Below are 26,577 nucleotides of genomic sequence, written 5' to 3'. Positions count from 1 at the left end.
GGGTCTGTGGACTATAACGTGGTGTTCACTGAAGACGAAAATAACTCCCCTGTGACATTCACAGTGAGCAAAGGGGGCTTTGCTGTGAGGGCAGGATGTTGTACACACTTTCCTGGAGGATTGGAAAAGAACAGAGCATTGCAGTTGACCCGGTTGTCTATTTCCTGATTGAAGGGGCTAAATTAGAGGCTGCTATATCTGAGAGAGACGAGGTCAGGGGAGCCAGATTTCTGTGTTAGGTTTTTAAGCCACCAATTCTTGGGTAGCATTTGTGGAAAAAGTGGGATTCTGTTCTAATACCTTGTGGTTAAATGTCTGTGTTATATGTCCCCAGTAAAATAAGATTAAAACCTGGCAGCCTTCAGGAGAAATTAAAGGGTGGGCAAGCTTTGTGATGAATCCCAGCCCCTGCTGGGCCTCTGTGCTTGAGCTGTGGCCTCATGTAGGCGGAGGGGGTGGCACCTGCTGCATCTGCTATCCCCTGGGGAGACATGGTGGAGTCCCTCCCACTGACAGTGTATAACCCCTCATCCTTTTGACTGAAACCTGCTGAAGTCATTTGCTGAAGTGATTGAATTAACTGGAGAATTTGAAAGACCTAAACCTCTATATATAGGTTGGTTAAGAGGGATTCACTGGGGACTATGACCTAGCTGTGCAGACTTATCTGAAGTAGAAATAAATGCCAAGAAATGAGAACAATTTTACCTCCTGTAGGCTTGAGAGAAAGTGAGAGCAGAAAAACTGTTCTTGAATTTCTTTGAGACACAAAGAGAAGAGTAATAGTCGCAAACACTGATTTTATTTTTCACTAAGATTTGGATTTTTTGCAGGTCAGGTGATAATTGTCTTTCACCTTAGGGAAAAAAAAAAAAAGAAGAATTATCTGTACACAGTGGCTCTCGCCTGTAGTCTCAGCTACTTGAGAGAGGCTGAGGCAAGAGGATCACTTAGGGCCAGGAGTTTGAGACAAGCCTGAGCAACATAGCAAGATTCTGTCTCTTAAAAAGAAAGAAAAACTATAGTAAAGTCCCCATGATACATATTTGTCCTGTGCAACAGCAGATCGGGTGGGATTGGGCTTGTCTTTTCAGTGTTAGCATTAGAAAGACGTTCTACTGCGCTAGAAATGAAAGATTTAATTATTATGGTTAATTTTCTGCTGACGAGTAAGCAAGGAAAAGAGGAAGATATTATAGAAACTACAGACTTAGTGAGAAAATCTTGCTGTTGTCGTGGTTTTTAGTCCTTCGTCTTCCTCTATTGCCCACACTGTAAAAAAACCATGAGAGCACTTCCACTTAGTGCTACCCTCCTCTGAAAGGACAAAAATAATACATGAGAATCCTGAATGGCTATGCCCCTTGCGCGTGCTGCGGCGGGTGTGCAGCCGCTCACCCAGCCCTGTCTCCTGCAGTGTGCCAGGTGATCGGGATGTATGATTACACCGCGCAGAATGACGACGAGCTGGCCTTCAACAAGGGCCAGATCATCAACGTCCTCAACAAGGAGGACCCTGACTGGTGGAAAGGGGAAGTCAATGGACAAGTGGGGCTCTTCCCATCCAATTATGTGAAGCTGACCACAGACATGGACCCAAGCCAGCAATGTAAGTGCACCAGTGGCTCTGTTGCCTCGCCTCTCTGGTATCTTCCAGTAAAACATGCAGCATTGCTCTGATTCTGCTGAGCTTTGTTTGCAGAACTTAAAGCTAGACCATTGCTGCATTCGCAACAGTCTCTTTGAAGACCTTCTATAATGCAAGACTTTATCTTGTGGGTTTATTTTTCTTCAATATTCATTCCTCCTGTAGCATGTCCCCTCCCTTCCCTTTCCCCTTTTTCCTTTTTTTTTTTTTTAAATCATTTTGGCACCATGCTGTTTACATGCCTGACTCATTTTCCTAGCTTGAATTTTGCTCATTGTTTTGTTTTGCTTATGTGTTGTTTTCCTCCTTTTTCTAGGAATCATATGTTGTCCATCCCCCCCTCAGGCTTGAAAGTCCTCAAAGAGACCCACTATCCCATATCACTGCCCAGAGGGATGATGGGAGATGCAGCCTTGATCATGTGACTTCCAGCATGATCACCTACTGCCTTCTGAGTAGAAGAACTCACTGCAGAGCAGTTTACCTCATTTTACCTTAGTTGCATGTGATCGCAATGTTTGAGTTATTACTTGCAGAGATAGGAGCAAAAATTACAAAAATACACAGGGTAGTGGGTCCTTTTGTGGCTTTCCTAGTTACTCAAATTGACTTCCCCCCACCTTTGCACAGGTGCTTTCAATAGTTTTAAAATTATTTTTTAATATACATTTTAGCCTTTTAATAAACAAAATAAATAAATTACTTCTTTGCTATTTTGGTTTTGCAAAAAGACCCACTATCAAGGAATGCTGCATGTGCTATTAAAAATTGTTCCAAATGTCCATAAATCTGAGACTTGATGTATTTTTTTTTTCCATTTTGTCAGTGTTACCAACTAAATTGTGTAGTTTGGGATTCTTTTCCCCTGCTATAGAAGTGCAGAGGAGTTCAGTATATATGTTTTAAAGACTTGTAGAATGAGCCCAATTAAACAGAAGGTGTTTTGTGCTTGTTTGTGTGTATCAGATGTACCTTGTTGAGCATGTAATACATCCTGTACATAAGAAATTAGTTCTTTCCATGGCAAAAGCTATTACCTTGTATGATGCTCTAATCATATTGCATTAATTTTATTTTGCACAGTGACCTTTGTAGCCACATGAGAAAGCACTCTCTGTTTTTGTTTGGTCTCAGATTTATCTGGTTGAGTTGGTGTTTGTTTTGGGTTTTTAATTTTGTGTGTTTTCATACCATAAAATCAGTAGACAACACCATTGAGGTTGTTATGATCAATAATATCTACAATCTCTTTTTAGTCTCTGTTACATGAAGTTTTATTCCAATTACTTTTCATGGAATGACCTATTTTGAACAAGTAATTTTCTTGACAAGAAAGAATGTATAGAAGTCTCCCTGCAATTAATTTCCAATGTTTACATTTTTTAACTAGACTGTGGAATTTCTACAGATTAATATGAAATGGAGCTCATGGTCCGTTTATGTGTTAGATGTGCTGTAGCCAAAGCCCTGTTTGTCTTTTAAACACTAGTTGGAAGCTCTCAATAAACATGCCCGCTGCTGACAGCCCAGAAAATGGGGTGGGGGAAGCCTCAAGCACAATCTAGCTGTCCTACTAATGACTCTGTAACGCGTCCTCCTTCTCCGGGCTCTCTGGGGCGCTCCGTGCTGGCAGGCGTGTCATGGTCCTTCTCCGTTCACATGGTGCAGAGAGCGGGGACTGCCCCTCCTCGTTCAGTTGCGCTTCAGTATTTTCCTGGTCATGAATGTAAAATATATAAATATATAAACCTGCGGCTTTAACAACTGTAATACAACCTTTTGGATTAGTTACATGTATAGATAATTAAATTCTTCATATAAAAGTTAGACGGAAATGTCTCTGTGTTCTTGATGTTGCAACCAGGCAGTGGTGATGGGAAGCCAAACAGGTAGATGTCAGCGCTGGGCCTGCCGTCCGCGTGTCCGTTGTGACTGTGCTCTTGGAAATCCAGACATGATGAGAGGCTCACCGAGTCTTCATTGCAAAGCCAAAGCCTCTCCCCTCCATGATCAATATGTCAACGATCGCTCCTTCTAATGCCAGTTTTGAAGCATAGAACTCTCTACCACCTGGTTTAGTGGTTAAATATCTCATCAGGTTTTGGATATACTTGTTGACACATTGAAGGTGTATCATGTGGCTCAGGGTACAAATCATTTGCCCAAAAGATGTATCATAATAAGGGACTGGTGAATACCCTAAAAACATGTGGGTAAAGATGGAAACTTGCACATCTTCCATATTGTTGCCCAGGATCAGCTTCTGCCTGGCACACTTTGCAAAAATAAATCAGCATACACATTGATGCAACTGTTTACTACGATGGCCACATGCTTGAGTCAATCCTCAAGAACTTCGCTTACTGGGCTTCCCCTGCCATTCAGTTGAAAAGTGATTTCCTTCGTCAATTTAGCAAATATTTTCAGGAGAGACATTTATCATGTGTCAGGTGCCCTGCTGGCTTCTGGGAGGAGTGTGATACTCAATTGAGACAGGGTCCTGTCTTCGTGAAATTCATATTTTAATGGGAAGAATAAGCAGAAAACCAAACTCCTGCAGTCCATGTAAATATATATATATGGTATGTGTTTGATTAGGTGATAAGTTCTGTGCTCGAAGTATGGATGTGAGGCACCACTAAGCAGGCCAGTGGGGCGGGGGGAGGGCAGCCGTAGGAAAAGGGTCAAAATCTTCAAGGTCAAGGAGGTGCCACATGAAGCAGAAAAGTGACATGGCTGTTGTAGATAGAGATGTCAGGACATGACAAGGCCTGTCCGTGGGTAGAGAGGAGATCCTTCTCACTGTCCCCCAGCCAGTTGTCCCTTGTGGAGCAACAATCGAGTCAGCAAGTCTCCTCTCTCCCCTCACACCCCTTCACCTGTATAAGCCAGTGTTTCTTCTCCAATGTTGAGTTTGGCTGGAAGGGATGCAGTTGCCAAGGTGGGTAACACTCTCCTAATATTCCGTATAACTTACTCTCTCCATTACCCTCTCTTAGGGCCTTCCTCCAGGCTTCCTTCTGGGTTTGTGAAGCTGACACAGGTGGCCTCCCCAGGATATTGCTCTTTCCTCTCACAAATCATTCCATTTGCATTTAATTGTAGAGTATCCATCGGACCCAAGGGTTCACAACCAAGGGGGTGCTGCTGGCATCTAGTGGGTAGAGTCAAGGGTTCTGCTCAACATCCTGCAATGCACAGGGCACTCCCCACAACAGAGAATTTTCTGGCTCCAGATGTCACCAGAGCTGAGGTTGAGGAACCCTGGTCTCACCCTGCTGGGTACTGTGGTTAAGGTTTACTTTGTTGCTCATGACCCAAAAGAGGTTACTCTGGTAACTACTACTGAGTAAATAAAATCATTTAACAAACTTATATCATATAGCTACAGCATAAATCATCCCAGAACCTTGGTTTTATATCTCAAAATCTTATTCTTCTTGATTATTCCCCACACACCCACACTTTGGTACAAGCTTCAACTCCTTTAGTCCTGGTCTCAGAGAAACTAGTTAATGAAAATTGAGTAAGAAGGAGACAAAGCTTGTTTCTTATTTATTTATTTATTTATTTTATTTGTTTGTTTTTTGGTAGAGACAGGGTCTCTCTATGTTGCCCAGGCTGATCTCAAACTCCTGGGATCAAGTGATCCTTCCATCTCGGCTTCCCAAGGTGCTGGGATTACAGATGTGAGCCACCACACTCAGCTTAAGCATCATTTTTTCTAATACATTCATGAAGGGATATTAAGTCTTTCTTTTGGCCCCAGAGTTTAAAGGACCACGTCCAGCCTAAGCATCTTTTTTTCTAATACATTCATGAAGGAATATTAGGTGTTTCCTTTGGCCTCAGAGTTTTTTGTGTTTTGTTGTGTATGTGGTTTTTTTGTTTGTTTGTTTAGCTATTTGTTAAACAAAAATAACTGGTCATTAAATCATTTAATTTCATATTGGTCTGTGTAAATATGATTGCAAATGAACTTTGGGTACCATTTGGCATTACACAAGAAGAGTCCAAATGAGATCACCTTCCCTTGCACTTGGAAATCGCTCTCATCAGGCCATCCACCTTTCCACAGAGGAGGGCCTGGGGGCTAAGAAGCTGTGGTGGCTAGGCTCCCTAAGTGGCCCAAGCCCCTGACTGCTTCTACATGAAAGGTCTTCTGGGAGAAGCTGATCTATAGCAATGACTCAGCCCTTTGTAAAGTCACAAAATATGACTCCAGTACATGTATGGTAGAAAGTAATGTCTGCCCTGTTTCTGGAAGGGAACCCGGGCACACCCAGACCCCCGTTATAAATGTGGGTGATTGGATTATCTTCGAATGGAATAGCTAGCCACACATCAGAAAACATTCTGGACTGATTGTCTTCTTTGACACCGTCAGAAGAAAAACTTAGTAACACTAGCTTAGGAAAACACTCTAAAAATAGGTTTAACTGTATGAATTTGCCAATTCTTATCTATAAAAGCAATTTCATATGGCTCAACCTATCATCCCCTGGCACATGGTAGGTTAGGTACTAAAACATCTCTGGAATGAGTGATCAAATGAACTAATGACTAGGTAGGAAACACTAGCGTCTTGGTTCTTGACACACCCCACCTCACCTCCAAAGAGGAAACCAGGCTGTCTCTGTAGTTTCCTTTCCCTTTAGATGTGAGGCTCCCAAAAGCAACAGTATTCTTGGAAGGGGCTGCTCCTGGAGTCTCTTGCTCATTTGGTCTAAGAAGGGGGCTGAGGACCAGGAACCTTCGTTCCAGCTAAGACTCTACTCTGGTACCAGGAGGCTGGGAGTGGGGGTGGGAGCAGCACCCCACCCAGGTAACAGCTGAGGAATGAGTGCAACAAATCACAATCAGTACAGAATGTTTTCTGATGTGTAGCTAGCTATTCCATTCAAAGAGCTCCAGAGCCCCTCAGGAAGAGTCTATTCTACAACCAAAAGCTCCCAGGTGTTTTAAATATTTTTTCTTGTCTTTTTTTTTTTTTTGAGTCGAGTTTCACTCTGTCACCCAGGCTGAGTTCAATGGCACACTCACAGCTACACAGCCTTGACCTGCTGAGCTCAGGTGATCCACTTCAGCCTTCCAAGTAATTGAAACTGCAGGCTCATGCCACCACGCCCGGCAAATTTTTTCACTTATTGTCGAGATGACATCTGGCCAAGTTGCCCAGGCCGGCCTCCCAAAGTGCTGGATTACAGGCATGAGCCATCGCTCCTAGACTGTTTTTAAATTGCATTCACAGAAATTAAGGTTTTGTTTGTTAAAAAATGAACATCAGCTAGCTATAAGATATATGCGTGTGTATTACTTATATTCATATGTAAGTATGTATACACATATGTAAGTGTTCATGCAACTTGCTGTTAAACATACTACCTCTTAGAAGCTACTGTGTTATTGTTTTATGGTGTCAGCAGTGAGGGGGGTGGGACAACAGACAGGCACAGGCAGTGAGACAGAGTGCCTTACAGGTGACTCAAATGTCTACATCTGTAATTTGGTAACAGTGAGTCAAATGGTGAGGCCAGGTAACAGCCAAAAAGCAGATAAATACCACTCCATAAAAGATTCTAGTACATGCTAGCTGACAGCTGCTGTTTCTGCATCTACTTGGCACATGGTTTCTGAGTGATGTTGCAAACCGCAGAAGAGGAAGTGCCCCTTCCTTTGACTCAGCCTATCAAGTTTTTAAAAGCTGGACAGTTCCTCCTTTTGATGTAATTTCTCTGAATTCTGACCCAGGAGAGGGAGAAACACTTGATCGGCCAACTTTCACTAAGGAAGCTGTTTCATTCCGCAAGGGTATTAAACCACTGACACCCCTGGTTTCCCCTCACGTGTTCCGTACTGTTCTGTCCCCTTCTGGTCCTTGTCCCCACCCACTCATACATACTGATCTACTTACTATCTTGTATTCAGGGGTGGGGATGGGTGCGCTCTGCAGATTAGTCCATGAATTCAAGATCTTAGGAAACACTAGGAAAACACTGAACACAAGCCCTGCATTTACAGCTGAGGACACTGAGGGTCTTGGGAAGTGCAGTGATGTTCCCTAAGTCAGCTTTTCTAACTCTCTGGCTAGTCCTCTTTCAAGATGTATCATGTGTTACACAGATGTATGGTCACACACGTATCCCAGAGCCTCAGAGCTCCCACCTCCACAGAATCAGTGACTGCATCTTTGGAAAGATGGGGAATGAGTCCCTCTTTCCTCATACGATTCACTCACCATTAGCATTGCCATTGGAGTTTGGAGCCTTTGGTAAGGATTCCAACACAGTGGTGCACGTTTTCAAAGCACAAGTTCGGTGCTGGCCTACCTCAACCTTGAGTTCTCACCTCGACTGCGGGAGGGCTTGCCAAAGACACAGCTTGCCTGAGATGCCCTTACTCTGAGCCAACATAAGAACATGTGCTGCGGTAGCATCTCAATTTTCATTTCTAGCCTCTGCCAGAAAAACATGGTGCCGTGTATAAGAACTCAGCTTCTCTACAAGTTCAATCTAATATTTTACTCCATTTCTCTTACAACTTGAGAACTTTGTATCTTCCTGTGGGCCACTTGCCTACAAGGGAATAGTGATTCAAAGTGGGGTGTCAGTGTAACTGCATCTGGGCCCTTATGGAGGCTGAGAAGCAATCCAGGATGGTGGTTCTGAGCATGGGTTCCAATCTCAGTTTTGCCACTTACTCATGGTGTGGTCTTAGGCAAATCATGTAGCCTCTTTGTGCTTTGGTTTCCTCATTTGCATATGGAGAGATAATAATAACACCTAGCAGAGAACAAGCACCTGATAGGGGCTTTGTTGCTTTTGTAATTGGAGAAAAAGGGCAGAGTTCTGCCTTTTTTCTTTCATTAAACCAAAACAGCAGGTGGGTTATGTGCATTTTAAAATTACAGGCACAGTGCCTGTACTCCCAGCACTTTGGGAGGCCGAGGCAAGAGGATTGCTTGGGTAACATAGCAAGACCACATCTCCACCAAAAAAAATCACAAAATAAACTAGGTGTGGTAACACGCGCCTGTAGTCCCAGCTACTGGGGAGGCTGAGGCGGAAGAATCACCTGAGCGCAGGAGGTCAAGGCTGCAGTGAGCCATGATCATCGTGATCATGCCACTGCATTCCAGTCTGGATGACAGAGTGAGAACCTGACTAAAAAAAAAACTTATCTGAAAAAAAAAACATGCTTTTATAGAAGAGGGATTTCAGAGAGAAAAGATGGGCCAGCTTCCCTGAAAACTTGCAGACATCTCATGGCAAGCTTTGACCCACTAATCTGTTTATAAATCACAGCCGCCTTTGCTCCCTTAGCATGAGGCCCACCTGTGAGGAAGGAAGCAGCTTTTGAAACATTTTCCTTGCACCCCTGCGACATGAAGGGACCCACTCTAGACTTCAGGCCAGCGCCTACTCAGCAGACTCTTAAGGGATGTGGCCAAGCTGCCCGTGTTTCACACAGCTGACAGTGGCGAGGCCACCAGGGAAAATGGAATGCGTGAGGCTTTTAAATGTCACGTCTGGACCGTGTTGGCAGGCCCCTGCAGCGCTCCACAATAAACCTGTCACAAGCACGTTGAGTCACTGGGTCCTTTATTTCTCATCACAGCGTTCTGCAGCCTTGTGTTCTCTTGCCAGCAAAGAATGGAACGTCCAGCCCCCCAGACATGCCAACCGCTGGGTTTTTTTAAGCAACCATGCAGCTTGGAGGAGGGACATATACTGCCAGGGGGTGCTTCCCCAATGTGCCATCTCCAGAACAGCTGCCCCCAGCAAACTTAATCTTCTCCCTGCCCCGCTGTGTGTACCCGAGATGCCTCTCAGGATCCAGACCCCAGGCCCTGCTCTGTTTGCCGGGCCTCCAGCAGAGCCCAACCCTGCAATCATCCCCAGCAGAGGAGGCAAGGTCCGGATGCCTGATTCCTCTCTGGGGCGTTGCCTTGGAGTCCTAAGGCCCCGTGGGAAGGCCCCACAGGGCTGGATCCTCAGTAACAGCCCTCCACTGCCTTGGTATCCAGCAGGAGGGTCTCACCCCACCCCATCCTCAATGGGTAGAAGTATATCTGCCTGTCCTCATCCCCCCTCCTTCCTTCATCCTGCCTTCCCCTTCCCCCATCTCCTGCTGTATGGCCTGTGAGACCAGGAGGGGCCCAGTCTACTTGCGTTTTCCCTCTTCTGCTCCCTGAGAGTCATGGCTGAGGTATATGGGACCAGATAATAGGGCTTTGCTCAGAACAAGCAGAGGAGACGCCACTTTTTGAGGGGCTTGTCAGAGTGGGAGACCAGTGGCAGAGAAATGAACCGAGCCATTCTAGATGGATGAAATGGGACAAAGAGTGACTAAGGGCCAGGGATTTATCTGGTAGGATGACCCGGAAGGCCCTTCTGAAGAGGTGACATGAGGGTGGAGACCTGAGTGCAGAGAAGGAGGCACCTGTGAAGATCAAGGCGAGGAGCATTCTAACCTGCGGGAACAGCAAGTGCAAGGGGCCTGGGGGTGAATGAGCTGCCCCTGGTCTCTGTACCCACACTCGTCTTCTTCCAGCTTCCTCTCCACTGTGGACAGATTTTTAGTTTTATTTACTTATTTATTTTGTAGTGACAAGGTCTTTCTATGTTGCCCAGCGATCTCGAACTTCCTGGGCTCAAACAATCCTCTTATCTCAGCCTCCCACAGTGCTAGGATTACAGGGGTGAGCCATCACACCTGGCCAAGAGAACTATTTTAAAAACACCACTTCTTCTGATTAAAATCACCCAGAAGGTTCCCAGTCCTCCCAGATAAAGACCCAAATCTTCCAGTTAGTCTGTAAGCCCTGCTTGGTCTGCCCCCTTCCCCAGCCTTCCTGTCTTCTCTCTCCTTATTTATCCCTATATGTGCTCAATTATAGCACAGCTCTGTTGTCACCTCCTCTGGGAAGCCTTCCCTAACCCGTGCAAATTTTTGTGCTTGCAGAAGGGGAAGTCCCAGGCTGGGTTGGTTACGGAACTGCTCTCCAGGATTCCAACCTAGTGTTCTTTCTAGTTCTCTCGGCCACCTTTGAGTTCACTGTCATGACCTTCACAAAAGTACAGGCTTTTGTTGCCCCAATGGCTTTTCAACTGACCCTCTTGGAAACCATCCCCTTTGGCCCCCAAGCCCTTTAATGGAAAGGTCCATTTTCATCATGGGAGTCCCCAGAGGGACCTCATTCCTACTGCAGCATTCTGGGCCCATGTCAGGAAGAAGTGAGGGATGTGCACATGGCATGGACATAGAGCCTTCTCTACCCTTAGAGATTTTATGCCTCCACTTCCCCAAGCCTCATCTACCTCCCAGGGCTCCCTGCCCATTGAGTCAGGAGGTGGTACATTGGTGCTTGGGACCATGGACCCCCTTCATCATCCAGCCTCACCCTGCCTGTCCAGCGTTACCCAACCCAGAACCTTCCCTCAATCACCACAGTCTCCTCCCTATTGCCCCAGGATTTTTGTGTCAAGTTTAAGCCACTAGTGAGCCCCAGCGGGACATGCCTTTGCCCAGCCTTGCCCACCTCCTTCCCTCCTGCCTTCACCCCTCCTGATTTCTCTGCCACCTTCCCTGCTTTATTAGCTTGCCATGACTCAACTCTTCTCTGAATTCCTTCTCTTATATAAAGATGACTGGATAGAAAAATGGATTCAAAAATATATAGACACTTTTACCCCCTAGTTAGACTGTGAGCTCCATGGAGGCAAGGCTCATATCTCATGGTTTGTTGCATCCCCATCAAGACAGCACTATTAAACAATGATGCTCCGTACCTTGTGTAGTCAACTCATAGTGGGGCAACCTGCCTCCCCATTGATTATAAATTAGAGGTCAGGTCTACCTCCCACACCTGCATATCCTTCATGGTGCCTTGCTCTTTGCAATTAACAGACAGTCCTGCATTGTCCTCCTGTTGTTCCCATGCTAAGTCCTTCACCCTATCTAGGCTGTGAGGGGCAGGACACGTCACAAGGTTCATTCTCCTGCCACGTGTGATCTAGAACCCAGCACAAAATCCATGCTTGGGAAGGCACCATGATTTTTCAAATAAATTCTCTTGAAAAGACCTTAACACAGGAAATAGGCCTATTCACCATAAGACGTGTTCTTACAACCACCCTCAATACTATCTATTTATGTCTGTATTTGGTTTTCTGTCTCCCCCCACCAGAATGGAAGCTCCACGAAAGCAGGGGCCTGGGCGGATCTTTGCAGCTGCTGAGAATGAGCAGGAAGTGTCACGGGCTCAGGTCACCTCTTGTGTTCCCACAGGGTCAGTTTGCCAAGTTAGGAGAGACCCCTGGGGACCAGGCTACGTACGCTTAGACCCTTCTGAAGAATGTTCCGTTGGGATGAGAATTACACCTGCCCCTCTGAGTGGCCCAGAACTGATCTGGTCTCCAGAGCTTCCTGTGGGCTGAGGCTGTCCCGGGACTCTTCAGCCAAGGGTCATTTTCAGAGAAGACTCAGCTGCCTTGACCCTGCCAGCCCTGGGCTGCAAGGACAAGCACATCCTCCCAGCCAGATCTCACAGGAATCTACTTAGAGAGAAAATAATGTGGACCGCCCTGAGGCCCACTCTTTGAGAAGCTGGTGGTTTCCTTGTGATTCCATTTCCTGAGACATCACCAGCAAAAGGTTTTATTCGCAAGAGAGGAAGTCACTGTACGTCTCTGAGCTCTACTGTTCCATCAAAAAATGAGGGCATTGAGTACAGTGACCTTTGAAGCTGTAGCCCTAGAGTTGGGGTCACTGGTGGCAATGTGGTCTCACATGCAGCTGCAGGGGTCCCCAGGAACAGAGCATCAGAGGTGGGCTCCAGCCATGGATGTCCTTGGAGAAACGGCATTCTGATGAAGCCATCAAGCCCCCTTGCTTGAGTGACACACCCTGGGCTGAATTTGGCTCAGCAGCTGAAGCAATTTTCATGCTCCACGTACCTGGACAGATCTAGCTTCCAGATTCTCTCCCTTTTCATGCCTGGTTTTGATTTCCAGACCATAATTCCTCTGATCTCTTGGATGCACGTTGGAACCATATGGGAGCTTTACGAATGGTGGACGCCCAAGTCCCACCTGGTATGTCCAATTTAATTGGCCTGGGGTACAACAGCAGAGCCCTGGGATTTTAAAAAACTCCTCAGGTGACCCCAATGTGCAGCCAAACCCCAGGGCCACAGCTCCCATCCATCCTACATACAGCTGCCCCAGTGATCCTCTGAAATACAGTCAAGACCATCCTAGGCTCTGCAACCAAAAATCTCCTCAACTGGACTTTCTCACCTGTTATGGCTGAATTGTGTCCCCAGTATTCATATGTTGAAGCCCTAATCCCCAGCGCATCGGAATATGACTTTGTTTGGACATACATTCCTTAAAGAGGAATTAAGATAGCATGAGACTGTTAGAGTGGGCCCTCATCCAACCTGACTAGTGTCCTTATAAGAAGAGGAAGTTTGGACACACGGAGAGACATCAGGCATTTGCATGCACAGAGCAAAGACCATGCCAAGGAGAGAGGCCTCAGGAGCAGCCACACCTGCCGACACCTTGATCTCGGAATTCCTGTCACTAGAACTGTGAAAAAAATACTGCTGAAGCTGCCCGGTCTGTGGTACTATGTTATGGCAGCCCTAGCAGACTAAGACACCACCTTTCCAGCAAGAAGAGGCCTCGTGGGCCTCACAAAGACCATAACTCGGGGATCAAACTTCCCTTTGCCATTTATCAACCCGACTTACCTTCTCTGTGCCTCAGTTTCCTCATCTGTTCAGTGGGGGATAACAATGGTAGCTATTGCATAGGATTCCTGGTGAGGATTCAATGCATCCATGTCATTGCAGTGCCCAGCACTGTGAGCCCCAAGTGGCAGGCCATAGTAATGCTCGTTTTTCGACACCCAGTCCAACCCGTTTGCCCCAATTCTTCTGTATGAATCCCTCCCCACTGCTCTCCACCCCTTATGTGCCTGATGACATCCAGGTCAAATTCCTCCTCCTCTGCTAAATATTCCCAGATCCCTCTTGTCGAAATGACTGTCCCCTCCTCATATTTCAGTCAGGATGTGTTTGTCCTTCTTTTAACACCTCAATTTGCCTGTGTACCCAAAGGACTTATTTACAACAGTTACTGAGGACACCTAAAATACTGCAGGAGAGGGTACACTGAAAGCAGGAAGCCGGGCTCGGTGGCTCAGCCTGTAATCCCGCGCCTTTGGGAGGCTGAGGTGAGTGGATTGCCTGAGCCCGCGGGTTCGAGACCCATCTGGGCAACCTGGTGAGACCTCATCTCTACAATAAATAAAAAAAATTAGCTGAGCGTGGTAGCGTGCACGTGTAATTCCGGCTACTTGGAAGACTGAGGTGGAAGGATCGCCAGAGCCCAGCAGGTCGAGGCTGCGGTGGCCGGGAGCGGCCACTGCACTCCAGTCTGGGCAACAGAGTGAAACTCCAATTCAAAAAAAAAAAAAAAGAAAGCAGGAAGCCAAGGAGAAAGACCAGGCTAGAGACACAAAGGGGGCCTGGAGTGAACTAAAGAATGCATATGTAATGCCGTGCCAGGAATTCCAGTGCTGGTTCCAGAGCCATGAACGATACGCCCTTTTATTTCCCCCTAATGTGCACATTTATGGAAATTTAAGAGATGATTTACCCCTGAGAGAAATTTGGTTTCCACCACTTTTCAATAGTTATGAAACTGCCAGACAATGTAGACTGGATTCCTCTTCTTGGGAGCAAATGCAGCTCATTTGGAAGCTGCACTGGCGCTTGAAGCTTCTGGGTTATGTCTGAGAGAAAGCCCCACAGGGACCCAGCTACATGGGGCAGGATGGGTCTTCAGGACAGACCAGTGTGGGATGCCTGGCTCCCCTGGACCCACAGAGGCCTCCGGTGCCATTACCTGTCTCTCGCCTCCTTACCCACCACTTCCCTAGAACCCCGTAAAAATCACTTCTTTACTGGGTGCAGTGACTCACACCTGTAATTCCAGTGCTTTGGGAGGCCGAGATGGGAGGATTACTTGATCCTAGGAGTTTGAGAAAACATAGTGAGACCTCTGAGGGAAAAAAATCAAGAAATTAGAAATCAGCTAGGTGTGGTGGTGTGTGCTTTTAGTCCAGCTGTTTCAGATGCTGAGGCCGAAGGATCGCCTGAGCCCAGGAGGTTGAGGCTGTGGTGAGCCGTGATAGTGCCACTGCACTCCAGCCTGGGCAACAGAGTGAGACCCCAACTAAAAAAAAAATTATATCTTAAGGATTCACAACTCCAAGGTCTCCTGAACTGATGACAACTGGCAATGATGTCCTTGATGAGGTGCCTGCCACTCAGCAAGGAACAAAGTCAGCCTGGGAGGCCCGAGCCTCCAGCAGCCAGCAGGCTCCCAGAGGACAGGGATCTGGCCCACCTCACCCCTCAACAAACCAAGGGCCAAGCACAGATGCTGGCTTCCTACAGGGGTGTGCAGTTTCATGACCTGAAGAATGCCGGGGGAGGGGGTGGCCCTCACATCCGCTATAGGGTGGAGGGACACAGTGTTTGACCAGAGGGCTTTCTTCACGTCATATCCCTGTGGCTTCAACTGCTTCTCCTGCGACAGGCCACCCCACATGTACCTCTCTGTCCAGGGTGTTGAAGGGAACACAGATCAATTTTTCGAGGAAAATCCAGTGCAGCCCTGAGGAGCACAGGCTCACTTAGCAGGAGAGATTAGGGTGAGGGGGAGAAGCTTGCAGTGTAGATGGGAACTTCAGGAGCACAAGTGGCATGTATCTTACAGACTCTGGCCCATTTAGCCAGAGGATTTGGACTAATATCCCCAGAGACATTGTTTTATCCTTGGCTTTAAGATAAAAAAACCAAGCTGGTGGATGGCTCATGTGCCCAGGAGTTTGAGACCAGCCTTGGCAGCACGCTGAGACTTGATCTATACAAAAAGAAAGAGAGGGAGGGAGAGAGGAAAGGAGGGAGGGAGGGAAGGAGGAAGAAAGAGAGAAAGAGAGAGAGAGACAGGAAGAAAGAAAGAAAGAAAGAAAGAAAGAAAGAAAGAAAGAAAGAAAGAAAGAAAGAAAGAAAGAAAGAAAGAAAGAAAGAAAGAAAACCAGACATGGGGACACATGCCTGTAGTTCCAGCTACTCAGTCCCAGGCTCTTGAGCCCAGGAGTTCGAGGCTGCAGTGATCGTGCTGGTCCACTCTAGCCTGGGCAATAGAGTGAGACCATGTCTCTTTAAAAAAAAAGAAAAAAGAAAAGCCATCACCCAAGCTTCCATGTTGCTCTCTCTCCTTATCCCTCCACATTTTGTCTTCATTTTTTTTTCCTGCATCATGACCCCCAACTTCTGACTCTTTCTTCCTTCCCACCTAATTCTAGCAATACTTCTGTATTTACCTGGCACCTGAGGAAATGTTTTGCTCATGCCCAACCTGCACCCACATGGCCATGGCCTCCCCAGCCCTATGGAGACCCAGCCCCAGCAGGGCCCCTTGAGTACCCTCCTGCCTTCAGCATGAACAACTGCTCCTTTCCTTCCTTCCTTCCTTCCTTCCTTCCTTCCTTCCTTCCTTCCTTCCTTCCTTCTTTGTCAGAGTCTCACTCTGTTGCTTAGGCTCAGGCAATCCTGACTAATTTTTTTGTAGAGATGAGGTCTCACTATGTTGCCCAGACTGGTTTTGAACTCCTGGACTCAAGCAGTCCTCCTGCCTCAACTTCCCAAAGTGCTGGGATTAGATTCGAGCCACCATGCCCCGCCTGCTTCTTTTCTGAGGTCCTGCTGTCTCCACCACCAGCAGCCCACGAGCCCTTCTTTAATGCTTGCTATTTTAAGTTTAATTTTTCCTTAGCATCTCCCCCAAAGTTGTAAGTTTCCCTAAGGACAAGGATGGTTAATCGTGCTTATTTCTGTGTCTCTTGGACTTCATAGGAACTTAATAAATATTTATTGACCAACATATTGTATATTTTGGCCCTTTCGTACCAGGAACAAGGCCTGTTTATTTGCTTTACTCAATGGGCAACGTGCTGTGGGGGCTGGCTTGATTTTCAAAATGATACTCCTCATTGGGAAAGATAGAAAGAATGCAGATGTGGTGGGCTCATTGTACACTTACCCTAAGTGCTCTGTAGCCTTTGACATTTTACAATGAGGGTGTGTTCATGTATTACTCTTGTAATAAAACAAGCTACTGAAATTATGCTGTTCATGTCAATATCAGTTGAGGGAAGAGGATGACCTTTTTCTGGTAAGATGTTGTTCCCATACTTTCCTCCTGAGCCCCAGACTCAGATCCTTCCAGAAGGCCATCACAACTCTCTTAGTTCTGTAAATGTGTTGCACTGCACACGATTATAAGGGACGGCACATGGATTAGGAATTTTATGTGGGCTGGAACAGGGGATCATTTTTAACTGCCTGGGGTCATTTGCAATATTATTTCAGCTGTGGGTGGATTTTAGTTCATTTGAGAATCCCTTCAGCACACCAAGATGTTCATGGAACCATTTGCTGTGCTTCAGCCTCTTGTTTTTCACTGGGGAAGGAGGCAAGCAAACGATGTTTATCCTGGTACCCAAAGGAGAGAAGGGCCACGTCCCTCCACCCCTAAAGAAAACTCTTTTATTTGAAATGTCTTTTCCAGTTACCCTGCTTTGAATAATGCAGTTTGAAACACTCTTGTTTTTCTAAATACTAAATTTTCAAAGGAAGGATATTTTTGAGTTCAAAGTGCCTATTTCAAGTCTTTAATAGTTCTCTTGGTCTGGCCTCTACTGACAAGAATTTTTTAAAATGACATCCACTGGGTCACTTCAGTGGCTAAAAAAGACAATACAAGCCAACAGAATTGGCCTACACTTCGGAGACAAATCTCACAAATCCTTTGCTTTTCATTGTGTTCTGGAGAGGCCATCAGAGCCATCCTCCTGTCTCCAGCAAGGCAGGTAGGTGAACCTGTGTGAGGTAGAATTTCTAGGGTCAAGCAGCCCAGGCTTGCCCAGTCTTCCCCTCCTCCCCCCAGACCTCCAAGCTCTGTCATTTCTGACTTGGGCCTTGTAGGATGTATGGACCAGAGGCCAGAGCAGAAGGCTGTGCAGCAGCCTCTAACTTGTCCTGAACAGGCCCAGGGCTCCGGGATTCTTGGACCAATGACCTGGAATTACCTTGAACCTTCTGCTGAAGCCCTGGCTCTGAGCTTCTTCTCAACTTGCACTGTGTAAAACTTGAAGACTCAGAAGAACTTCTGAAATCCAGAGTGAGCCTGTCATCTCTCCTCCAGGTCCGTGTTTCCAATTCCTCAGCTGTTCTAAACATGTCCTCTGGTTCCTTGCACCTCCTTGCTGTGGAATGTAATCCTGGTCTGCTTGTCAGTTTCAAGTCATGGCAGCCTTTCTCAATATTGGCATGTAGGTGGGCGGTTCTCTGTCCTATATGCTGTAAGATCAGTTAGCAGTCCTGGCCCAGCCCTCCAGTGTCCATCTGTCATCTCGTCATTATGACAACTAGGAATGCCCTTCCATCCCTGGGGTAGAGTGGGCTGTAATCTAGTGGGGCAGTACCACACACCACTGAGGACCACTGAACCCCAAGGTTCTTAGTTGTACACTGGAGGGCAGGCATCTTTTCTCTTCTGCCCTGAACCCCCAGTACCCAGCAAGGTGTTAGATTCCTGGTAGGACATCAGTAAAGATTTGTCAAATGGATGAATGAAATCCATGAACAAGCTTCAAGAGGGTCTGTGAACCTGATAAAATTGTGCGCCAAGTGTGTGTATATATTGTGTATATTGTACATGTGCAACTGCTGGGGCAAGAACCTATAGCATCTGTCAGATTCTCCAAGGGAGTCTGGGACATTCTCAAAGGACATTCTGGAGACTGGTCCAACCAGCGTCCACTTACTGGCCTGATGTTCACGTTGCAGCAAACATCAATGCACAGTGTTTGTGCGGTGACTTTTTAGAACTACTGCTCTGTGCCAGGATTCTAATACCCCTGTGGAGGGAAACTTTTCGAACACGCCAGAAACTCTGCTTCTGTGAGAGGACATACAAGTCCCATAAGGCAAGGGCTGCATTCGGCACTTTAACAAGAAATGGCCTGAGTCCTGGGCCCTTTGACTCACAGCTGAGTGGAGCAGGGACAGAATATGTTCCCCCCCCGAACTCAAGAGTGTTTCCTGCATGACTTTCCGAATAAAAGTAAAAGAACTTGGTGACATCACTCGGTTTCCCACAAACTTAAGCTCTCACAGTGGCTCAGCAGAAGCTAGTTGAGCTGAATGAGTGACAGTGGCTTGCTTCCTTCCTGAGAAGTCATTGTTGATGCAGCTGTTTTAATAAAAGACAACCCTGCCCCCCACCACCAGGCAGAACAACTAGGTCAAACCAGTGACTGAGCAGCGGGCCCAAGCTCAGACATGTCTGCAGACCTGTGCAAAGGTCCCTGCTCACCTGGTGGCCCCACAGATTCTGCTTGGCTGCAGGGCAGTGGCTCTGAGTGAGGTCTAGGAGGTCATGGAAGGATTAATATGTTGATGTCTCATTCCCGCTGCTTTCCCAGCATCCTCCTGTCAGTCCTGGGACATCCGTTCCAGTCCCAGCAAGAGAAGCTACATCATCCAGAAAGGGCAGTTGGCCAGGAGAGGGGACAAAACCGAGGACTGGAAGCACCCCAGCCCCAGAGTTCATCTCTAGAGCAGTGAAGCATTTGCCAAGAAATCTATGATATCATTTTCCCCAAAGGGATTATTCTATTTTCAGAAGATTCTAGCATATAGACTAGATGAGTCATACTCCCAGATAACTCTCTCAAGAAAAGGTGGGAACTCTGAGGATACCCTGGTTGTCCAGAGCAGGCTTCTCAAACTTTAGTGTCTTGTTCAATCAGATTCCTAACTCCAGATAATCTCTAGCAAGTTCCCAGGTAACATGATACTGACTCTGCCAGTCCAGGGAACACACTTTGAGAACCCCTGGTCCCTGGCAGGGGTTTGGCACTGTGCTCCATTGTGCCCCCTTGTGGGGAGCAGAGAGGAGAAGAGGAGATGAACGAACCAACCCTGACACTCCCACCTACATTCGGGACACCTCCTAACCTGTTTTTACAAGTCTGGCTCTGGGATTAAATAAAGAACCTCTGATAAAAAGAAGAGGTGGGCTGAAACCAGCACATGGGGTGCTCCCGAGAACCTAGTCTTCCCGTCCCTTGTTCCATCGTGCTCGGGACAGGTGCAACCTCTACCGATAAGCCTTGAACATTCGAAGCAAACAGAACCCCAAATAACAAGTTATGAGAATGGAGTCAAGGGTGAGCCCTACCTCCCAAGCGGGCACCATTTCAGGACAGTGGAGAAGCCCTTTCTCACGGGCAGCCTTGGCCTTAGTCTTTTGCTAAGCTGTCTGCAACTGGGGGAGACTTCCCTGTCTGCTGCAGGCTTGTAGCTCAGCTGCCACCAGGGCCAGCAGCGGCCTTGTCCAGGAGAGGTTCCTCAGTACTGTCTGGATGCACTCTGCACCTGCCTGGTCCCCAGGGCCATCCGGTCCCCAGGTCACTTCATCCTCCAAAACCAACCTCACGATAGATAACCTTATGGCCTTCCGGAGCTTGGGTCCAACGGTAGGGGGCTGGGGCCCACTACTTGGGCTGAGCTCTTGTCTTCACCACTGCTGAGCTGAGGGATCTGGGGTGAGTCAACCTGTCCAAGCCTCAGTTTCCTCATCTGTAAAATGATGCAATTGACCACCTGGCATGATGTGAAATGTTGGCCAATTGTTACTCTTCCAACATGGTTGTAGTGTTTTTGATGAAGTGGGAGTATGCTACCTGTGTTCGTTACCAGGATTGCTGTAGCAAATGATCACAAGCTACGTGGCTTAGAATTTATTGTCACACAGTTCCAGAGGCCAGAAGTTCAAGATCAAGGTCTTGGCAGGGCTAAGCTCCATCTGAAGGCTCTAGAGAAGGAGCCGTCCTGACCTTCCTCCTAGCTTCTGGCATTGCCAGCAGTCCATAGTGTACCTAGGCTTGTAGACACATCACTCCAGTCTCTGCCTGACTGTCTCTGTACCCTCTTCTCACAAGGACACTGGCTATTTTGGGTTAGGGCCCCACTTTCATTGAGTAAGACTTTCTCTGAATTTGATTACATCTGAAAAGAACTTATTCCCAAATAAGGTCCCATTTGCAGGTACTGAGGGGTAGGACTTCAACTTATCTTTTTGGGGGACACACTTCAGCCCACAGCCCTGCTGGACCGGAGTGAGGCCACAGGGTCCAGCAACCACAAGGACCTACAGTGTGAAGTGACATGGGCTGTCCAGGACTTTGACTAAATTATCCCAAATGGTTGTGTTTTCCAGGGTGTTCAGACTTGCATCTCTTGGATATGTTGACCCCAACTGAAAGAAAGCGACAGGGATACATCCACGAACTCATTGTCACAGAGGAGAACTATGTAAATGACCTGCAGCTAGTCACAGAGGTAACTATAGCTGTGGGTGCGGGGGGGACGCTGCTGGGGGTGGTGCTCTGTCAAGGGGGCCTAGGCCCTATTCTGAGCCTGAGACGCTTTGTGATGCATGGGGACCATCTGGACAGCCAATTACATAGGGGATTCTTACCCTAGAGGAGGTGGTGACATTGTTATTTGTGGGCAACTCTGAGTGATTCCTATAGAAAGTCAGAGCTCACTTATGCCCAGGGGCAGATGAATCCCTGAGGAGTTGACCAGTGAAGATGTGTGGACTGTGAATGGGAAATCAAAGCTCCAACCACAGAAGTTTCAGCTCAGCTGCCAGCAAGTGGATGCTATGGAGTCAGCCACACTGTCTCCCTGGCCCGCAGCATTGGCTTCTGAAAATGGTGGCCATCTGGCTGCTATCTCAAGTTATTCCTGGTGCTACATATATTACCCTTGAGAAAAATCTGTCACTGAGAATGAAACTGCTTCTTCCCAGGTCTCCATGAGCCCCCCGCCCCCAACGTGGGGTGATGTCTCATTCTGTCTGTCCTCCCAGGTGGCCATTGAAGGGCCCTGGCCACTTCATCCAAAGGATGGGGAGACATAGAGCTGGATGCACCTGCTTTTCAGCAGGCTTTTTTGTCCATGGATGTGGGATGCTTCCATTAGAGACAGGGATTTGCAGAACTGGACCTGAGGATCACCCTACAATTTGAAAAGTATTGTGGGTTGGGCATGGAGGCTCATACCTGTTATCCCAGCACTTTAGGAGGTCAAGACCAGAGGATTGCTTGAGCCCAGGCATTTGAGACCAGCCTGGGCAACAGAGCAAGATTCCATCTCTAAAAAAAATTAAATTTTAAAAATTAAAATACAAAGAAAAATATCATAATCATTTGGGGACCACCACTACCCCACACAAACCAGCTGTGAAACCATCTTGTGTGACCATCTTCTCATCCAGGGAAGACACTTTGGGGTTCCCCAGCTTTGGAGGAGTTCAATAGGTTTCTGGCCCACAAGACCACTATTAACGTGTAGGAACTATTGGTGCAAATTCAGAAAAGGTACCCTTTCCTCAAGATATTTGATTGTTATTAAATATGCTGTTTAGGATGTCCAAGATGTGAGTGTTGTCCCTTAGATAGGGCATCTTTGTGCAGTGCACAAAACGCACGGCTGTATGAGGTTGCCCTGGTATATATCCTGATGTATGCTGGGCTCAATGTTGGCTGTAGGACTCAGGTAGAATAGGGCTCCCAGGGACCGGTCGCAGCTCAGTCAAGTTTATTTCAAAGCAAAGCTTGTCCCCATCCCTAAAGAGCCTTCCAAGAGCCTCCTGCTTTCCATGGGAAGTAATGACCTCCTTGTAGGGAGGGCCTCAACTGCATGGGGCTCCACTGAGATCTGTGGTTTACTGTGAGATGCTCAACCATGTATAGCTTGGAAAGAGCTCACTTATTTTACAGAGCCAGGAGCAGTGAGCCTGCAAGTACTGCTTCTGTCCCTGCCCAGCCCAAGAGGCTGAAGACAGAGTAGTAGAGTCAGTCACTAAGGTCCCTATGAGCAGCAGTACTTGTTAGAGGCCCTGCCATCTGGGCTACTTTACTCAAAATGCTTAAGTCTTGCTGGGCATCGGGCTCATGCCTGTAATCTCAGCAGTTTGGGAGGCTGAGGCAGAAGGGTCACTTGAAACCAGGAGTTCAAGACCAGACTGGACAACATAGCAAGATCAATCTCTACAAAAAATTTAAAAATTGGCCAGGCTCGGTGGCTCAGCCTGTAATTCTGTGCTTTGGGAGGCCAAGGTAAGTGAATTGCCTGAGCCCGCAGGTTCGAGACTTGCCTGGGCAACTTGGCGAGACCTCATCTCTACAATAAATCAAAAAAATTAGCTGGACGTGGTAGCGCGTGCCTGTAGTTCCAGCTACTTGGAAGGCTGAGGCCGTAGGATCACCGGAGCCCAGCAGGTTGAGGCTGCAGTGGCCAGGAGCGTACCACTGGACTCCAGTCTGGGCGACAGAGTGAGACTCCAACTCAAAAAAAAAAAAAAATTAAAAATTGGCTAGGTGTGATGTCATGCCCCTGTAGTCCCAGCTACTCAGGAGGCTGAGGTAGGAGGATCCCTTGAGCCCAGGATTGGAGGCTGCAGAGAGCCGTGATCACACTACTGCACTGCAGGCCAGCCAACAGAGCAAGACCCTGCGTCAGAAAAAATAAGAATGCCCGAGACTTGCCTGTGCAGCAGATGTTGCTGTTGAGAATGAAGGGACCGCCCATGCCCACGTGCATATTTAAGCACCCTGCTTTTCACACTAGGTTTGTCTCCTCCCTGTGCGCAGGTGAGACCGTCTAGCCTGCCTGTGTGACTTGGTTCTGGTCTCCTGCTTCCTACTGGCGTAGTGGACTTGTCCCCTAGGGATTTCAGCAGACCTCCCTCCCTTGTAAAACAATGCTGACCCTGATAAGAACCCACTTTCGTCCCCTAGGGCAGAAGAACTCTGCAGGAAGGCAGGCGTCCAGCTCCTGGGCCTCCCAGCAAAGCAACACTCAAGTCACCCCACCACCCCTGCTCTCAACAGATCAGTGTGTGCGAGTGTGTGTTTGAGTTTTTAGCTAACTGTTTGCTTTCTGAACTGCTTCGTTTTCTGCATCTGTAGATCTTTCAGAAACCCCTGATGGAGTCTGAGCTGCTGACAGAAAAAGAGGTTGCTATGATTTTTGTTAACTGGAAGGAGCTGATTATGTGTAATATCAAACTACTGAAGTAAGCCTCTCTTCTCTAACGCCCAGCCTGCCTCGCCACCTGGCACTTCTGTGTGGATCTGTCCGTGTGTCCCTCCCTGCATGCCACCCCTGTCCCTTTCTGCCTCTTCTGCTCATTGCCACTCACAAACACCATCACCCTCTTGTGCCCTCATGCTTTCTGGAAATGCACCCCAAATCTTTCATTGCGGAGAGTCCATCGCCAAGACATCCGGGTTCCTGGCCCATAAGACCACCATTAACATGCAGGAAGTGTTGGTACAAATTCAGAAAAGGTGCCCTTTTCTCAAGACATTTGACTATGGTTCCAGAATTTCCAGGGCTAGGCTGATTCTGGCTCTTGGTCACGGGCTGGCTCCATCCTGGCGCGTGGGCTGGCTCCATCCATGCCCTCCCTTGGGATCCTGTGGGGGAATATTGGTCTTTTGAGGCTTTCTTGGCTCCTGCAGATGGAAATGTGTGGATCTGCTCCCGGTCTAACACCAGCGGTTGGTTCCTCAGGACAGCTCCGAAGAGCTGGCCTGGGGCCGTTTGCATTTTATTCCGATTTTAGTTCACATAGGCAGCTGCCAGGAGCCTCAAGACCTCGGTTTACAACCTGACTCCTGCCTTCCTCCAAGAGCCTCAGTTTCCCCACTTGTCAAATGAGGAGATTGGATTAGATCATCACAAATGTCCCCTCCAATTCTAAAAAGAAAAAAAATAATAATCAAAAACCAAAATCTGTATCTACCAGGCTCTTGTTATAACATGACTTGCTAGCGCACAGATGATGTCATACCTCCAGGGCATATGATACACACCACTGCCCCTGGGATGAAGGGCTACCTCTCCCTGGACCGGAGAGTAGAGTACAACCTCCCTAATTTGAGTCCATTCCTGATCTCTGCATTCATGTCACTGTGAAGCTGTCATTTCCTAAATATGGTCCCTGTGTTGTTCTCATAGAGTGATTTCAGGTCCCCACCTTCTTGGGTTTGTGTAGGGGAGCGGATGAAGGGATGGAGAGAGGAGGAGTAGACAGGTGGACATGAGGGAAGAGATGTAATGTCTGCTCACTCCGTGCTTTAGAAGACAAAGAATCAAAGATAACCCCAGGCAGGCTTTTAGAGAAACTCTGTCCATTGCCCTCCCAGGGTGGATGCTGTAGAAATGTTCCAATCTTCAGAGTGTTGGGTTCAAATCCACTATTGCCTTCTGACTGTGTGTCTTTGGGCAGGTCACTATGGCCCCTGGGCCTCAGTGTCCTCATTTGTAAAACAAGAATAACAGCTGGGCACAGGGGCTCATGCCTGTAATCCCAGTATTTTGGGAGGTTGAGGTGGGACGATTGCTTGAGCCTAAGTGTTCGAGACCAGTCTGGGCAACATAGCGAGAACTCACCTCTACAAAAAATAAAAAAAATTAGCTGGGCATCATGGCACATGCCTGCAGCTCCAGCTACTTGGGAGACTGAGGCAGAAGGATCACCTGAATCCAGGAGGTCAAGACTGCAGTGAGTCGTGATTGTGCCACTACACTCCAGCCTGGGCAACAGAATGAGACACCAACTTAAAAAAAAAAAAAGGTTGCAGTCAGGGTACCTGTCCTACCTACCACACAGGGTCATTCTGAGGAGCAAGGGGAGCAGGTATACAAGTGACACACTGTTGATTATGGTTAAACATGCACAGATATTACCCACCCTCCTCCCATCACAAAGCCCCTGTCTCTATCCCTGTTCCTCTGATAACCTGTAATATTTTCATCCTCCAGACAAAATACTTGTATTTAACAGAGGCCTTCTGGAGAACTTCTTTCTTTTCCTTCTTTTCACTATGAAAAATTTTAAGCATACAGAAAACTTGAAAGAATTGTAGCATGAACACCCATATCATAAATTGATCAATTAACATGTTGTTGTATTTGCTTGGCTGTGTAGACATGATTTCTTCATGCAGAGGAATAACCTTGATGATAGGAGGATTTGAGGGCCTCCAGCAGGCTGGGAGAGGGAAGCATTTGGGGGAATAAAGAGAATTTTGGGCAGTAATCCTTACAATGCCATCAGTGAGCCACCACATGTCTGATCCAAGGATAAGGATACTCCCCTTATGTTGGGGGGGTGGTGCAGGAGCTATCAAACAAATAAATAATTAAAATTAAAATGAAAAGAGGCTAATTGAGACACATGGACTTTCAACTAATGATGCGTCACTGGGGATTGGAACTCAGTGGTTGGCTCTCAGGAAGCTGAGAGCTGAGAAACGTGCCTTTTCTAAACAAGGTAGGACAGAAAGATCTAGAACCTTTATATATCCAGAGCCCAGGTGCGCACTCCTTGGGGCAGCTGTCAGAAGCCATAGTAGAAGGCAAGCAGAAGTAAGATGGGGTGACCAGCCCAGGCACTGGGAATTTTTTTTTTTGAGTTGGGGTCTCACTCTGTCGCACAGACTGGAGTGCAGTGGCTGCTCCTCCCAGCCACCGCAGCCTCGACCTGCTGGGCTCTGGCGATCCTTCTGCCTCAGCCTTCCAAGTTGCTGGAACTACAGGCACGGGCTACCATATCCGGCTAATTTTTTTTTTATTTATTGTAGAGATGAGGGCTCGCCAAGTTGCCTGGGCGGGTCTCGAACCTGAGGGCTCAGGCCATGCACTCACCTCAGCCTCCTAAAGTGTGGGATTACAGGCTGAGCCACCAAGCCTGGCGGAATTT

At 47.4% G+C, this 26,577-nt stretch overlaps 1 protein-coding gene across 1 annotated transcript in view; it reads left to right on the top strand.

The window, feature by feature from the left end:
* The window catches only part of ITSN1 (intersectin 1), a 200,480-nt gene that overhangs the window by 147,567 nt on the left and 26,336 nt on the right, over window positions 1–26,577 (top strand). The window contains exons 29-31 of the mRNA XM_008073409.2: window positions 1,418–1,609; window positions 21,016–21,137; window positions 23,777–23,883. Coding sequence (XP_008071600.1) covers window positions 1,418–1,609; window positions 21,016–21,137; window positions 23,777–23,883 — 421 coding nt within the window. The remainder of the gene's footprint in view (window positions 1–1,417; window positions 1,610–21,015; window positions 21,138–23,776; window positions 23,884–26,577) is intronic.

Source organism: Carlito syrichta, unplaced genomic scaffold, assembly GCF_000164805.1.
Source record: "Carlito syrichta isolate Samal-C Ts95f unplaced genomic scaffold, Tarsius_syrichta-2.0.1 Scaffold315835, whole genome shotgun sequence".
Lineage (NCBI taxonomy): Eukaryota > Metazoa > Chordata > Mammalia > Primates > Tarsiidae > Carlito > Carlito syrichta.
Note: the sequence above shows the minus strand (reverse complement) of the source record. Positions and strands in the feature narration are given on the sequence as shown.